Source organism: Stigmatopora nigra, chromosome 14 (assembly GCF_051989575.1).
Source record: "Stigmatopora nigra isolate UIUO_SnigA chromosome 14, RoL_Snig_1.1, whole genome shotgun sequence".
NCBI classification, from domain to species: domain Eukaryota; kingdom Metazoa; phylum Chordata; class Actinopteri; order Syngnathiformes; family Syngnathidae; genus Stigmatopora; species Stigmatopora nigra.
In genome coordinates, this window is record NC_135521.1 from 12,783,453 (window position 1) to 12,801,278 (window position 17,826).

At 39.6% G+C, this 17,826-nt stretch overlaps 1 protein-coding gene across 1 annotated transcript; it reads left to right on the top strand.

Annotated features, from left to right (window-relative positions):
* The first annotated feature begins 939 nt into the window (after positions 1–939).
* sox3 (SRY-box transcription factor 3) lies at positions 940–3,341 on the top strand. The gene has a single exon (XM_077733124.1). The coding sequence runs from the start codon at positions 1,170–1,172 to the stop codon at positions 2,124–2,126; it is 957 nt and encodes a 318-aa protein (XP_077589250.1). The 5' UTR covers positions 940–1,169; the 3' UTR covers positions 2,127–3,341.
* Positions 3,342–17,826: the final 14,485 nt, after the last annotated feature.

Genomic DNA, 17,826 nt, shown 5'->3' on the forward strand with positions numbered 1-17,826 from the left:
ATTTCATGTTATCGTTTGATCAACCCTTGTAAAAACCACCTCACTTCTTGTTAGTTCTGGACTTTTATTGATCACTTCTTGTTCATTTATAGCATTTCCATGTTACTTGATGTTAATGTTTGGGGAATGTTTGTGAAGCTATGTCATTTGAAGCTTTTTGTGGCTATTTCCATGTTAATTCATGTTATTTATTCTTTTTTTTTACTACTGTTATAGCTGTTAATTTTAGGTCCCTTCCAAATTATTCAAGGGCAGTAAAAGTCACTTCATATTGATATTGTGGCATTTCAATGTCAATTCATGTTGATCAATTCCTTTTGAATGCAGTCAAAATGGATTTCACGTTTGTGGTTGTCAATGACAGTGAACTTTCATTGCGATTGACTTAAGTAGCGTCCAATCGTTCTTCATTTGATCACTAGTAGATGACTAATCCTTTTGCCCTGGGATGGCTGCAGAGTATGAGGGAAGTGGACCGATTGGACGTCTACCTCTGTCAATGGCAGCCAACGTTTACCATAAGGAGACGGCCAAACATGGAAACGTCCATCATCGTCAATGTGTCTCACGAGTAGACAGACGTGCAATATACTTAAAGGGCAAGGGCGAATTCGTTTGCTCCAATCCCTCTCTGGATTGGACGTCTGTCGCCGTCAGCGGCAGCCAAAGTTTATCCCCAAGCGATTTTTACAATTCTTCATTCACCTCATTACCCTCTCAGTTCGAATGCATTGGGCGTCTGGCGCCGTCAACTGCACACATGATAAATATTTTCTCGTTCCCTCCCCGAAGCTGCAAAATCTGGCCAACTGAAAACTTTTTGGGCGTCGCAGCCAAGAGCGAATGGAGGCTTCGTTCGCCTCGCTCTCTGATTGGCTGTCGGGTCGGACGCCGAGAGGCCAGCCGTGATTGGCCACGGCCGGGTCCTGATAACATACGAGGCTCGGCCAACAAGTTTACAGACTTGTTACAAGCACCGAGGAGCACCTGCGCGCGCCGACTTTGCCCCTTCCTCCTCCTCACTTTCCCGGAGTCTTAAAAACCTTTGGCTTTCGGCACCTTTCTCACAACTTTTTGTCCTTTTTTTAGGGTTTCGTTCTTTTTTTTGTCGAGACGGGGGTGGGTGGGGTGGGGCCGATTAGGCTCTCTCAACACGAGGGCGGTCAGACATGTATAACATGATGGAGACGGAGATCAAGTCCCCGCTGCCCCCTCAGCCTAACTCGGGTTCCAAAGGTGGCGGTGGAGGAGGAGCAGCGAGCGAACAGGAACGCGTGAAGCGGCCAATGAACGCCTTTATGGTGTGGTCGCGGGGCCAGCGTCGCAAGATGGCCCAAGAGAACCCCAAAATGCACAACTCTGAGATCAGCAAGCGCCTTGGAGCCGACTGGAAGCTGCTGACGGACGCTGAGAAGCGTCCCTTTATCGACGAGGCCAAGCGGCTGCGAGCCATGCACATGAAGGAACACCCGGACTACAAGTACCGTCCACGGCGGAAGACTAAAACTCTCCTGAAGAAAGACAAGTACTCGTTGCCAGGCGGGCTCCTGACGCCGGGTGGCCCGGCGGTATCGGGGTCGCTGCAGGTGGGCCAGCGGATGGACGGCTACGCTCACGTCAACGGCTGGAGCAACAGCGCCTACTCGCTGATGCAGGAGCAGTTGCAGGCCTACCCGCAGCACCACGGCGTGAGCGGCCCACAGATCCAGCCAATGCACCGCTACGATGTGGCCTCGCTTCAGTATCCAATGATGAGCTCGGCGCAGAGCTACATGACCGCGGCCTCCACTTACAGCATGGCGGCAGCGGCGGCGGCGGCCTACGGCACGCAGCAACCAGGCCCCGGAGCCGCCATCCCGGGAAACCCGGGCCAGCCGGGCGCGGTTCCTCTGGGCTCTGTGTGCAAGAACGAACCCAGTTCGCCGCCGCCCGCCATCTCGTCACACTCCCAGCGAGCCTGCCTGGGGGATCTGAGGGACATGATCAGTATGTACCTGCCGCCCGGGGGTGACGGCGGCTGCCCCGACCACTCGGCCCTGCAAGGAGGGCGCTTGCACGGGGTGCACCCGCACTACCAGACCGCGGCCTCGGGCGTCAATGGGACACTGCCTCTCACGCACATCTAAAACCGATACACTCCCTTCCCCTGCCCTGCCACTCCGCACCTTCAACTAGAGTACATGGATACTTTGTGGTGATGCGAAACTCACGCCGCGTGGCTGGAAGGATTTTTGGGTCGTGGGCGGTCGTGTCATACAACGCCATATTTTAACCTCGTGGGTTTTGGGCTTCGGCTGAGACCGGCAGAGGTAATCGCACCGCGGAGGTTAAAACATACACACAAACGCACGTACACACAAATACACGCACACACACACACACACACACACACACACACGCACACACACACACACACCAACCTCGGTTTTAGTGGGGAGCGAACCCAGAGTTGCGTTGAAAATAAACGGGTTTTAAATCAACTACAAGGAACAATTGCTACATTAACCCTTTCAACCTGAAACCTGTTGAGCACACTACGAACCTTCCTGCTTTTCAAAATTGAACAACGGCTGTTATTGAATTATCGTTCTTTCGCCGTCACCCAGTTAAGAGGGTTAGACGTCAAGCGTCGTCAATGGCACTGAAACGTGAGCCTTCTAAGCCAGTTCTCCCACTTTATGTAAATTGTGCGTCAGTCGCGGTGAAAGTTAAGCAATCAAAATGCTGAAGAAGGGGATTTGTGTATATGAAATCATAACAGATTTTTTATCTGCAAAATGTTTACACTTTATTTGTAAAATTTCAGATGTCCAAACGTGTACTTTTGTCATTCCACGATTTTGGTAATGTTTTTTTTTTTAGTTTCAATTGAAAATTTTAAGACTGTGCTGGTCGCAAGCACATGTTTTATTTATAGTCCTCCCACTTCTCTTAGCTTGGGGGGGAAAAAATCACATTTCGTTTTGTACATTTCTGTGGCTTGAGTTTTTGTTTTAGTTTTTAATTTTGGCAGCATCAAGTTCACCTATTTTTTTATTTTATTTAAACGGACGATCCGCTATTCCTAAATTTTGAATAAATTTGTATGAGACAAATGGGCCATCCTTTGTTTTTATGTATATGAATTTGGGTTTATTTACATCATCAATTAGATTTTACGTTTTTTTTATTGCAAAGTGGGGATGTTGCTTAAAAATAGATAGCAATATATTAAAAGTTTTGCCAGGAACCTTAGTTTTATCATTTCTTTGTGCAATTGAAAATTATTGCAATGATATTTTTAACAAACTGGCTGGCAATAAAAAAACTGCCTAGAAGTACCAATAAATCTAAGAAATAAACAGTTTTGACTAACTTCTTCCTTTTGTGTGCAATGCAAAATTACAGATGTATTTACAAAAGACAATTGGAGTTTATTTTAGAATAGTCTAAAAGTAGCAATATGATAATACTTTTTGCCAGGAAATTAAAAAAAAAGACAATGTGGACTATTTCCTAAATGCTCCAAAATACAAAAATGGGAAAATGTAAAGTTAATCTGGCATTGGTTGAAAATACAATATATTACAATTTTAAAGTAAGATTAATGTAATAGAAACTCATTTTATATTGCTAATTTTCTTAATTTTCCAGATCGGTGATAAAATTGTGTATTTTTAAAAATTTCAACAGCTGATGAATTTGTAATAAACATTCAGGGTGTGACACTTGGACGAGTTGTAGTTTAAGTTTGGAGCTTTTTTCTGATGTCGTTTATAACGAATTTGCACCATTGATGATGCTAAATATTCAATTGTCATTCTGATGTGAATTGATATCAGGTTGTCACAAGTTTATCACTAGTTGACATCCTCCAATACATTTGAAGTGGGAGAGTGCCAGAGGACGAACAGATCTAAATTTTCTGCCACCTTCCCACTTCAAATGTATTGGACGTCTACTGATGATTAACTAATTGGTGAGACGTGAATCGTGGCCAAAGGAAGAACATTTTAACCACTTTGTCTGCCATTGACAGTGATAGACGTCGAATACGTTTGAAGTGGGGGTGTGGGCAGTCGTCGCCACTTCCAAAAGATTGGGTAAGGCAACAAGACAAAAGAAAATCTACAAGTATCATTCCAGTAAAAACTTTTTTTTGCCTGTTATAAGCAAAAAGAAACATAGTACTCATTTCAAACTGGCATTTTTCTTCATCTCGGATCAATTTAGAGATTTTTTTTACCGAACAGGTATGTTTTTCGATGTCTGGGAAGTGAAAAAGTTGCGAGAAATTACATTTTCTAGTCAAATACAACAATCAAATGCATATTTCCTGTATTTCCATAATTAAACACTACACAAAGCTGTTCCTTATTTTTAGCAATCAAAAATATGGTTATATCTTGCCATTTTATTAATTCATAAATGTCTACATCTAATTTGGCCTGTGTGGAATGAGTTTGATACCTGTGTTGTACGACTAGTGAATAACCAGCATTTTGTTCAGAAATCTTGGTTAAATGTTTACATGGTTTGATGTATTTGACCCCAAAAACCACAAACCAAACTTGACAGTCTTGTATTTCCAAAACTACATTACAAACACTTTACACAAAAGTTGTTCTTTCTTTCGCACCCAAACATCTAGTAAAATAACTAGAATTTTGTCCAGAAATCTTGGTAAAATCTTTCCATGTTTTGTAACATATTCGTGTATATCGAAAAATTAATATTTTACATACGTTATTTTGAACCCAAACAAGCAGTGAAAATTGAAATTTCTGCACTGAAATCCTGATTACAGTTTCATACAAAACACACAAATCCAACTTGACTCTCCTATATTTCCAAAAATATGCACAACAAATGTTCCTTATTTTGAACCCAGATGAACAATAAAACTTATACATTTGCCAAACATTTTGCTTGAATCTTCTAATGTTTTATTTTTTTCTGTTCTTCCAACACAAAAACTAGCAAAACCTGATTTAGTTTCATCCCCAAAAATACAAAAAAAACCTTGACTTTTACATATTTCCAAAAATAAACATTTGCCACCTAAGTTGTTCCTTAATTGGAACTGAAATGAGCAGTAAAAAACAAAAAAACAAAAACAAAACAAGAAAATGCAGTTTTGTCCACAAATTTTGGTTAAATCTTCCCACATTCGGATTTGAAAGCAAGGGTTTGATCCAGGGGTTGAGCAATTGGGATTAGTCTCCATGCAGCGCTGAGGAGGGGAAGATTAGCCGGACCTCCCTGTATTCAGCGTGCCTGCCCACTCTTAAATCACTCCAGTGGACCACCTAATTGCACTCCCTTGACTATTTTTTCCCCATTTTACCTAAGCAGCTTGTCTCATCATTTGTATTACAATATACAGCCAACCGCCGGGCACAATGGGATGGGCAACCATGGACGTTCACACTCATAGCTAGGGTTAGGCAGATTAGAGTCTTCAACCAGCCTACCCTTCATGTTTTTTGGGATGTGGGAGAAAAACGGAGTACCCGTTCAAAAGCCATGCAAGCGGGGAGAACATGCAATTTTCACACAGTGAGGATCGACCTGGGGTTGACCTCAAAGCTGTAACCATTCTTCACCGGCTCTATTATTATTATTATTATTTTGATTCATTTATTCATTCGTCTTCCATACAGCCATCTTCGAAAGGGTTGGGAAGGTTGTGGTAGGCTTACCCAGCTGTCGTTGGTCGAAAGGCAGACAACACTCTAGATTGGTCGTCAGTCAGTCGTTATTATTATGATTATTAGTGTTTATTTATTTTTGAAGAGGAATATTCATTCGATCATCCTGGCAAAGGTCAAAGGGGGTGCTGGAGCCCACCCCGGCCAAATATGGGTACCGGTACAGAACACCCTGAATCGATGACCAGCTAATCGCACGGCACATGCAGAGGAACAACAATTCACGCTTACACTCACACCTACGAGCAATTTAGAGTGTTCAACCAGAATACTGTGCATATTTTTGGGATGTGGGAGTAATCGTAGAAATCCCACGCAATCCTGGGGAGAACATGCAAACTCGATCGTGGTTAGTGCCGATTGTCGATAGTGCGCTAATCCGTTGCGCATTGGACCACCACGAAACAGGAAATAATCAATAAATATTCTTACATTTTTAGATTATAGAATTATTATTTCAACGAGAACCATGATTAATGAATACATTTTTCTGGTCACCCAAAATCTGTCAATCCGGCAATCTTATTTGGCAGCCAATGAGTGCCCTTAAAATGAACAAATCAATAACCTGTTCAAAATATATGCAAAAAACTCATTTATCTTTACCACGCATCCTCATAAGGGTTGTCGGAGGCTATCCCAGCTGACTTCAGGTGAAAGGCAGACTTCACCCTACATCACTGGTGTCAAACTGAATCCAGAAAGGGCCAAGTGTTAGCAGGTTTTCATTCCAACCCACCAAGATGACACCAATCTGTTCTCTTACAACTGTAATCTGTTGATTATAGTAAGGTGCTCCTTCTTCCAGCAGACCTCCTCATTGGCCTAACTGTCTGCGCTGTATCAGTAGGGAGAAAAAGCCTGCACACACTTGGCCCTTTGGTTTGATACCTCTGCTCTAGGTGCCCGGACCGAAGTCAGGCACCTCTACACCATCATTTTTCAAATTATATTTGAAGACTACAGGGTTTTTTTTTTTTTGTTGTTGCGAGAAACATGATGGCAAATTAAATAATTGTGTGTACATTTCCTGGCCCATTGTTTAAATTACTATTCAGAAGCTTGAAACAATCCAAAATAGATATAATAATGTTTATGATTGTGAATATCACAGGGGGGAAAAAAAGCACATTAAAACTTTAAAAAATGCTGGGTTTTTTTCAAATAAGTTATTTTTTTTGCATATTTTTTTTGCATATCAACAAAATTGTCTTAAAATAAGCGTCGTTTTCGTAATTCCTATTTGATCATATTTGAACAGTGATGACTTTTTTTTTTAAATAGAAACTACAAACATTTTTTATAAGACATTGTTTTATTTTTACAGTGCATAAATTACAAGAGAAAACATTTGGAACATGTGACAGGCGTCCAAAATAAATTAGATTTTTCAACACAGGTAAAATAATAGTTAGGAAGTTGCACTGTAAATTTTAAAAAAACACACAGCACTCATTGAAGTTAGTCGGAAATAAAAAAAAAATAAAAAAAAGAAACCCAATTGAATTGCTATTTCTGCATTTTCTCGTCTTCTTTTTATCTGATCTTGTTCCATTTGGCTGCTGGCCAAAATGAATAAATCGGTGCGCCGCTCCGACGCTTGTGAATCAACAGCCTTAAGTCAGTCCACTTCCAAACAATACCATTTCATGCCAAGGCATGCTGATGGGAACTTTTTCCCCGGCTGAGTTAGGATGACTCATTTTCTGTCATTATTTATAATTGTTTGATTATTTTTATTCAAGGGAGAAAAATATGAAAAGGTGTGTCTGCTGGGCTGAATGTTTGACTTGATATTCTTGAAGGGGGGCGTTGGAGGTTATTTGGGGGGTGAGGGGGTGGGGGAGGTGATATTGGGGGTGAGGCCTTAAGGCATTTTTTCCATAATTAAAACAAAAACTGAAAAAAAAACTGTAATAATTACTTTTTATAAATATAAACAAAATTATATGTTGTTTTTTTTTTTACCTTTAGGGGCCACACACAATAATGTGGCAGGTCGGATCTGGCTGCTGATTGGACACCAGCGTCCTACTGGGTACCCAGAGGGCCTCTTTCTCTTCCCCTACTACACTTTTACTCATTCACTCTCTCTCTCTCTCTCTCTCTCTCTCTCTCTCTCTCTCTCTCTCTCTCTCTCTCTGGGTGCCCACTCAGCAAACGGAGACAGATCATCCCACTTCCATCCAACGATGACCTCACGGGCCCTCTTTGTTTAACCCCCCCCAGTCCAAAAACTAAGCTAATTATAGTCCTCACACATGACGGATTCAGCAGATTCATTCTGCTGTGTTTCGTTGCCTTCTCAAAATGCCTTTCGACAAACTCATAGGCTGTCATCAATGATGTTTGACATCCAGTCCGTTCAGATTTTGGTGTAATTCACTAATTAAGTCACTTCAATCATATTTCCATTTTAGGAGTTTTTGAAGCAATTCAGGTCACTTTCTGTTGATTTTTTGGGTTATACAGCTCACTTTCTGTTGAGTTCGGTTAACTCCCTGCAAGGCATTAGCATACTTTATTTGTTTATTCCTGTTGTTTTGGAGCAATTTAATTTACATTCTGTTGATTTAAAAGTAATTGTACAGTAATCCCTCGAATATCACGGATAACGTAGACCAGATATGATGGTAATAATAGTAAAAAAAATGTTATTAATACCACACTACATGTTTTGCGCCTATACTGAAATACAAATACACAAGTACAATTATGGAGAATTGTATTAATTAAATATTGGTGCACATAGAAGATGGTGATAGGGAGTTGCGGTCACTGTTTCTATTTTGGTACAAAAATGCTGTTGTCAAGGACATGAAACTGTTAAGACGATTGTGATATTCAGTGGCTATGACCATGTTGTCATCAATAACTGTGACACATTGCTTTAAACTCTGAGCCCTATTGAACGTTTCTTACCAATTTGTCAGATTACTAAAACCACAATCCTCATATTTATTGCCATCATTGTTTTGGGGGAAATGAAACTTCCACTTCGATCCCTGTGCCGCCCAGCCATCAATTATCCATCGAGTAAGCTCTATTTTCAGATAAGAACAACGACATCAGCCTGGAAACTCAACTTTCACTTTGTTCGTCCGCGGCATCCAGCCACTTGCACTTTGAAACATTTCTGGGAAATTTAGCTTCGCGACCCCAATGCTCCCGGAGTCCGCTGAGCGTGCTTTATTCTTGGTCTAGGATGATGGCGTCCACCGTGAAGTCGCCAGGGGTTCCAATTTGTGAAAAAAATCCACCTTCATCGAGGCTCCATGTCCAGCCACTTGCTAAACTCAATTTTTGGATAAGTACTACGTACGGCACCATTCGTATTCCTGAAAATAATCCCACTTTACAGAAGCTCCCAGCCGCTGAGAAAGCTCTATTTTCGGATAAAAATGTCGGCCAACGCCTGCTGGCTATCATCTTTTTTTCGATGCTGAGTTGAGTGACAGTCGCCTGTCTTCCTCCATTTTCTTAGTGGCAAATGGAAGACAGATAAGTGTTCTTCCGCTTGTGAGTTTCAGCGTGAATTTTGACATTGTTTTTTATACAAACAAAAGCAATATACTGAAGCTGCAAAGTGGAGAAGGATCACAGTAATTCACTACCTTTGATTTGTTTGGCAATTCCAAGTTTTTGTGGGTCACTTCCTATGATTTTTGTGTGACTTTCTATTGCTTTTAGAAGGGTAATTGTCACTATTGATTGTGAAGTAAATCTTGTTGTTTTGGAGCAATTCCAGGTCATTTCTTCTAGATTCTTGGGGCAGTTCAGGTCATGTCCCGTTAATTTGAGCTCTTAGATGTTTATTTAGGCGTACATTCTTTTTCTCTTTTTGAGCAAATTTTGAGTTATAGTCAATATATGCAACACAGATTGTACGGCAGATCTTCAAAAGCAACTAAAAACATGACTCAAGAGAATGTTTCTGCATACATACATGTAGTGCACTCAAATTCAGGGCTTTCATTTGTTCTCTAGAGTTAAAATTCGATCTCCATGCCACCTGATTTTGCTTATTTTGATTCAACATTTCCTGACCCAACACCTTCTACTCCTTCTTCTTCTTCTTCTTCTTCTTCTGCGTCACTGCGAGAAATGGAAAAAGTAATTAGACAACGTGACAGGGCTGCAGCTGCTTGCTCGACCGGCTGGGCCGCTCACCCCCTCCCTCCACATCCACACCCTTCTTTGCGTAATCTTTAATGAAGGATCTTCTGCTAGAAAACATGCAGAGTCACTCCCCAACCACTCTGATAACATTGATATTTTGTAGTAGCATACGGTATTCTGAAACATAGTGATTCCACATGTAAGAAAGTAATTGGAAAAGCCTGCCATTTGATAAAGGCAATATTGTAGTACATGGAATGTATATATAGCCGCAACTTGATTCATACATAACTGATGTGATCAACACGTTTAAATTCATGGCAGCTTCTAAAAATGTTGGCTCCCAGTGAAAGTGATTGACCTCAAATCCATTGGAACTTGGAGGGTCTCTAGGTACAAATTGATTAGGCCTCAACTTGTGAAAATGTAATTTTTCTATTTCGTAATTAAAAATAAATGGCAAACGAATAAATATTGCTCTTTTAACCTGTTAATCTTTTTATCAATTTTGAAAATGTTCTGATTGGTTTTGCATTTTTAAAAATGGAAAAAACTGAAAAAGCTGTAAAATTTAAATATTCTCTTTATATTTAAGTTTCAAAATCCAGGGTAAAAAACTGTTTAAATTGTCTATGCATGTCAAAAGAATTACACATTCCATTATCCGAGTGCTTCTCAATTATTTTCAGTTGCTGGGTACTCCAGTTTCCTCCCCCATCCATAAACTTGCATGGTAGCTGAAGATGGACTCCACTCACGAACACAACACAACAGCATAGTGATCCATAGAGTAGATGAAAGCATAAAGAGAGATTCTTGTTAAAATGTACTAGTTGTTGGAAAAAAAACACGAGTGGGATAGGATTGGGAGCCACTCTACAGGAGGTGGGATAGGGTGGGATTCACTTTTTGACTAGGGGCCCAGGATTGGGACGGAATTTGAATTTTGGTCTTGTAAAATTCACTCCCAGTTGATCCTCTACTGCAGTGGTCTCCAAAATAGGGCCCACTGGCCAGAGGCGGCTCGCTAGGGGGTCCGTACCGCCCCCTGGGGGTGTTATGCCTGACTGATGTAGGTCATTCATACATCACACATTGAAAACACGGATACTGTAAGACTAGAATTTAGTGGGTTCTTTGATTAAGTGCAGCCACGATTGCCTTTGCTCAATTTCTTGTTTCGCAGTTATATTCGATCTTTAGGCCCTTCAAAATTCACCCTGACTGGCAGCCAATGAGTTAACAAGTAACCTGAAAATAATCTAAAACCAAAGGGAAATTGCCAAAAATCTTGTTCGTACATTCGCACTTCTCGAGCAAAATAGGTGGGACGTCCAGTGGCATTAATGATAGCCTTTTAGCTACCATTTTATGGCCCAAAAAAATAAACTGGTCGGGCCCTAATGAGATCTGCCATATTTACTCACATATAATCATAAAAAAAATGATGACTCAATCGAGGGTACAGCTTATATGTGCATAAAAACACAACATTCATGAAACTGCATGTTGACGACGATGACACGATGACGTCATGACGTCGCTTCCGTCACGTCATGACGCATGTTAATGTGGCAATATACGGTCATTTATTTCAAAATAAAAAAAAGATAAACAAATAAAAAGTTGAGAAAAATGTATTCTGACATATATGAATACAATCTAAGGAAAAAATAAACTATCTTGTATAAAACTTGAAAAAAAATCCTCTCTCATCACTGCTCGCTGGGGGCACCGCCATCTTACCGTAGATAACCATGCTCAAACTGGCCAGACGTGAGTACACTTACTTGGGTCCACTATCGCTCGCTCGGGACGCTGCCATCTTACTGTAGTTGAACGTGCTTGGCTGTAGCTTTTACCATGTCAGCAAATAAAAATAGTTAAGGCTGATTGAAGGTCTTTCAGTCGATCGTTAAAATATAAATCTACACTACATTCTGCGCTATGGGCATATTTCCTGGTTGTGCTTATGTTACTTCCTTTTTCAATTTGTCTATGTGCAAGAAACACAAAGGAAATGATTGAACATTTGTGATTATGAAATAAAACAAAATTACGCTTTGATTTTTTTCCTTTTATTTCTTTTTCGAAAGTGACAACTATTGCAGTTATATGAATCATCAAAAAAAAAAATCGAGATATTTCGACATTAGAAGCAATCTGGTCGCCAAATCTTAAATTAATTTATGTCATTAAAAAGCATCGGGTTCTCATCAATTCAAATTTCATAATTTAATATTTTGCATTTACAAAGACAGGCATATTAACCTATGATTATTTATGCTAATAATATGCTTTTGATTCATACAGTATCTCAGATATACCATGTGCGTTGATTTTTCTCAAAATTTTCCCTTCAAAGTAATACATTTGTACTCCCTATCAAAACCATAACTATGGAGGTGAAAATTGAGAATCGGGGGGCTGCTTATAAGTGAGAAATTGTAAAATTTTAAACTTAATTTAGGATACAAAGCTTGCTAACCATGAATATTTCATCTTGGAACGTAGCGATGTTATTTACTTATTTGCCTGCGAAAATAGCCTCCGTACTAATTTACTGTGTCTGCGATCTCCATAAAGGCCAGCTTGGCCCCTGAGCAGACGTTTCGAGAATGACAGCAGTGAGCAGCGGGGGTCGGGTTGGGGGTTAATCTTTCTGAACTGGGGCAGATGTTGTTAACAAGCTCCTCTCAGGTTGACTCCCCTTGTGGGAAAATAGCATTAAATCTTCTCAGGGTCGCGACTTTCAGGTGACCAAATTGAGAGCTGTGCTTCTCCTAGCAACCGCCTGTTTCCAGGGACTGCCATTGACAGCTAAACATGTCCAATTAATTTGAACCGTTCAAATGCAGACGTCTACTCGTGAAAAAAACATTTCAATTGAAAACAGAGGTTGAAGATTAGGTGTGTATCATGGACTTGTAAAGATGGCAGAAAATGCTTCGAGATGTAAGTAAAAATGCTCCAAAATATATTTGGAGTAATGCACCAATGTGCAAAAAATTCCTCCAATTTCCGCCTTTTGCAGTCTTTTTTGGCTTTGTTGTTGCAGTGAACAGCACGGCATCCCGGCTAGCCGTCTCTCTTTCGTTGTTGCGCCATGTCTCATTAATGTTAGCTGCGGTGGAATAGCCTTGCCTTACACAACCACAAGGAATGCAGAATGGGAAGCGCTTCAAAGTTAGGCGTGCCGCCTCTTGACAAGATGCATCCGCCCAGCAGCAACTTTCTTTGCTTGTTTCTTGCCGGTAAGAAAACAAGTTCAACCCAGGGCCTCCCAGAAATCATCTTCTTTACCCCTCGATGGGTCCACCATCAAATACAAACTCCATTATCGTTTTAGCAGTGGTGGACTTTCAGGGCCTGCAAGGCATTCTCTGCTGGCCTAAAAAAAATACCTGAATGTTTTGCCCATGAGTACTTATTAAATAATTCCAAATTGCCCGTCAGTTTCCTTTCATTGCTCTTCTCCTGGTTATGCTGCTTCCGTATGTGTGTTTTCACATTTAAGCATCTAACCTTCATCACCTTTCAGCTATTATTTGTTGCCAAGGGTCAGAAATCTGCCTCGAGGCCTTCACAATCAGTTCTGACGGCTCTGCTGCATAAATCATTCGAGCTGGCGACACCATGGCCTTCTCGCAGGCGTAGAGATACGTCCCTGCCTTCTCTCAGAAGCAGGGATACGTCACTGCCCTTTTTATACTTTTTATGTGTCGCAGCTGTAGCTGCAGGAAAGGTTTTATAGCCATAAAATAGTGTTTGAGGGTTGGATTGATTCAGACATAGCACTGAAGGCTTCGGTTTTAAATTCACGGCTTGCCACTGCGTTTCAACATGTACTGGGAAGTCCCGAAACATTCATCTGGGATTGAATTGAATGTTTTCATAATCATTATGCAAGTATTATGAGATTTAAAACTTTCACCATGTAGTACACAAATAACAACAACAAAAAGAAAAATAAGTAATCATTCAATAAGAAATACATATGTAATCAAGTGAGGTCAGTAGATCGGAGCGGACTTGGTCCATCAGAAGTCTAGGATGACATCCATGGTTTTGGAGATGTGAAACGCCAATTTCTTGAGTGCACCACTCGCTGAGTCTATAGACGCAACAACTAAGAAACAAACACATAGATAATCAATATTACTGGCAAATTAATAATGACAAAAAGTAATAGATAAAAAAGTGGTCAACATAAAACATAAGTAGTATAAGTAGTAGTAATAAGCGAATACCCTCTTTTATGAGTGGATAAAATGTGACAATTTTCCCCTTCCATGATTTGCTTGAAGTTTTAGACTGAAAATCCTAGACTAAAATTAACCAATGATCACACTTCAAAAACGATTACCTTGTGAAGTGTTGAGTGATTTTGCTTTTCAGAATTTTTCAGAAAACACTTAACAAACAATTATGGCGTGGTTTAACACTTACTGACGATTTTTTGTAAATTACAATTCACTTTGTTGCAGTAGCAAGAAGGTAAAAAATTAGGTCTACAATGTATTTTCCTGTGTCTGTGTTTAAAATAAATAAATAAATTAATTAAAAAAAAGAAAATAAAGAATGTGCTGGCTGAACTGCCAGTCGCACCCGTGCCGAAGTCACGCACGGTATCCCCCGTGCCGGCGGGACCGCCAGTCGCACCCGTGCCAAAGCCACGAACAAGGTTTCCCGTGCCGGCTGTCCCGCCTGGTTCCTGCCCGCCAAGCTCCTGCCCGCCATGCTCCTGCCCGCCGGGTTCCTACATTTTATCCACTAATAAACGAAGGTATTCGCTTATTACTACTACTTATACTACTTGTTTTTTATGTTGACCACTTTTTTATCTATTACTTTTTGTCATTATTGATTTGCCAGTACTATATGTTGATTATCTATGTGTTTGTTTGTTTGTTGTTGCGTCTATAGACTCAGCGAGTGGTGCACTCTCGAGAATTTGGCGCTGAACATCTCCAAAACCATGGATGTCATCCTGGACTTCTGACGGAACAAGTCCGCTCCGATCTACTGACCTCACTTGGATTACACATGTATTTATTATTTAATGATTACTTATTTTTCTTTTTTATATATATATATATATATATATATATATATATATATATATATATATATATATATATATATATATATATATATATATATATATATATATATATATATATATATATATATATATATATATATACATCTTTATGTATCTGCTTGAAACATTCCCAGGTATACAAGCTAACAATTGAGAAGAAAAAGAGTAATATATGTATTTCAGTCATTTCGATTTGAGTCTGCAGAGACCGGTTTCTCAGATGCCTCGTAAACTATTATTCCGAGCAATTATCTTCTGTTGTGTCTGTCTTAAAATGTACACTGTCGTCTTGAAAAATGTTCCAAATCGCAAGCCTTTAGTGAAATAAACCGGAATTAAAATTTAGCAATAATGATGACTGTGCGATTGTTCCTCTCTGGATTTTCTCAGATTGAATCATTCATTTCAAACGTTTTTACACAGGAGGTGATCGGGCAGCCATTTTCCATCTCATAATGAGTCGTCCACTTTTTAAAGATTAACGATATTCAAAATGGATAAGTCTTTGTGAAGATGGACACTCGAGGTATGATTGTGACCCAAGTACTGAGTTTCAGTGCTAGCGAGACTGTGTTTACTCTGTGCCAGAAGCATATGAGAAATTTTAAAAATGAAGGCATTATGGCTTGGCGCCACTTTTGTCTTTTGCAAAACAAATATTTTCCTAATAACTCAAACAGTTTAAAGTTAAGTGGATGATAGACATTTTGTTGTAGGTATTTTCTTTTTTTGGTCCCCAGATAACAACGTGCGGTGAACTTTCCATGTCCTCGCCCTGGCCTTTTGATCGGAATGTACAATACTGTACTCAGGAATTTGGTTTTACTACTTTGAAAATGGCATTATGAAACTATATCGCTGAGATAACTCTATCAGGGTCATCGGTTGCAACTGTAACTGCTATTTAAAAGTTGCCAATTATGACCTTGAACCCTTCAAATGACAAGTGACTATTCTCTGTCATTTTTCAACCTTTAATATTAGAAATTATTATTATTTATACATATGCAGTACTACACAAAAAATGAACCCGATGACCTTTTTACATGTGGTCTGAATTGCAACTGTGGAAACTGCAAAGTTGCAACAAGGAACTGCATAAGATGTAAAACTGCTTGTAATGATTCAATAAAATATATTGGTTTCATCATTTATGTTAAATTGCCAATAAAAACGTTTGATTGGTTTTCAATTTTTGGGGGGTAGATAGTTTGATATTGATAATTGTACTTATTTTGTATAGGCACAAAAACATGTGGGATGACAGTAATAATAGAGAAAATCCTAATTTGCTATTGTTAAATTATCACAGACATGTCTGTTCTATTTGTTCCGCGAAAAATTAAGAACTTGTGTGTATATATATATATATATATATATATATATATATATATATATATATATATATATATATATATATATATATATATATATATATATATATATATATATATATATATATATATATATATATACAGTGGGGCAAATAGGTACTTAGTCAAATACCAATTGTGCAAGTTATCCTGCTTGAAAAGAATAGATGTCGGAAATTGTCAATATGGCTAAACATCAACCATGGGAGAATGAATGTGATGTCATTCACTTGGTCCCCGGTGGGATTTTTGCTCACAGTTCTTGTTATCATTTTGACGCCATGGGGTGAGATCTTGCATGGAGCCCCAGATCGAGTGAGACTATCAGTGATCTTCCATTTTCTAGTGATTGCTTCCAGAGTTGATTTCTTTACACCAAGCGTTTTACCTATTGCAGATTCAGTCTTCCCAGGCTGTTGCAGGTCTACAATTTCTGTTCTTCGACAGCTCTTTGGCCTTGGCCATAGTGGAGTTTGGAGAGTGAGAGACTGAGGTTGTGGACAGGTGTCTTTTATATCGATAATGAGTTGGATTGGATTGGATAACTTTATTTATCCCGTATTCGGGAAATTTTGTTGTCATAGTAGCAAGAGGGGGAGGATGCAGAAATAGGAAAGGCATTTTAGACATATATTCATAAATAAATACATGAATAAATACAGTGGCAGTCTGTGCATTTTCTCGCCGCGCCTTCAACGGGTAAAATCCACTTCCTAGCAGCATTTAATGATTAAATACAAATTCTGTAGCTTTTCAGACATTACAACCAGGCCGGGGGGTGATTTTCCCGGGAAAAAGACAGCGATGAACGTCCATATATGTAAAATTCCACTTCCTAGCAGCATTTAGTGATTAAATACAAACGCTGGAGCTTAAATAAAAACACTGGAGCTTTTCAGCTTTCAGAACTTGGCCCACCATTGAAATATTAATTAGGAATTTAGCCATATTTTACTAGCCAAAAAATCATTTTTAACTGTATACAATATCCATCCTCCTTTCTTTCTTCCTTCTTTTATATCGCCATTGAAGCTAATGCTGAAAGTCGAGCCTGTCCTGTCGAATTTCTGTCATAATCCGTCTTGAAAATGGCTTTAAATCAACCCAACTATATACTTGCTTGTGCAGCTCGCTCCAGATAAAGTTTGGTAGCTTTGGCCCGCCTACTCGATCACTAGCCAATCATAGTTGGTGAAAGCGATGACGTATCCCTACGCCTGCGACAAAGCATTGTGGTGTTGCCAACTCAAAATCTGATTGGTTAAAGCAATAGTCTTATTGACGCTTGTCTAATGCAGCAGAGCCCGCAGAACTGATTGTGAAGGCCTTGAGGCAGATTTCTGACCCTGGAAACAAATAATGGCTGAAATGTGATTGGTGAAATCTAATATATGATTCAGATATTTCTTAAGCCAGCAGAGAAGGCCTTGAAGGCCCCGATGGCCCGCCACTGAACAGATATACAAACAATTAAGCGTGCAAATTTAAATGTACTTGGCTTACGATACGTTTGAGTTTTTTAAATCTTTCTTCTCCCGGA

Coding starts and splice junctions, on each gene's coding strand:
- sox3 (XM_077733124.1), top strand. CDS start 1,170: ATGTATAACATGATGGAGACGGAGATCAAGTCCCCGCTGCCCCCTCAG.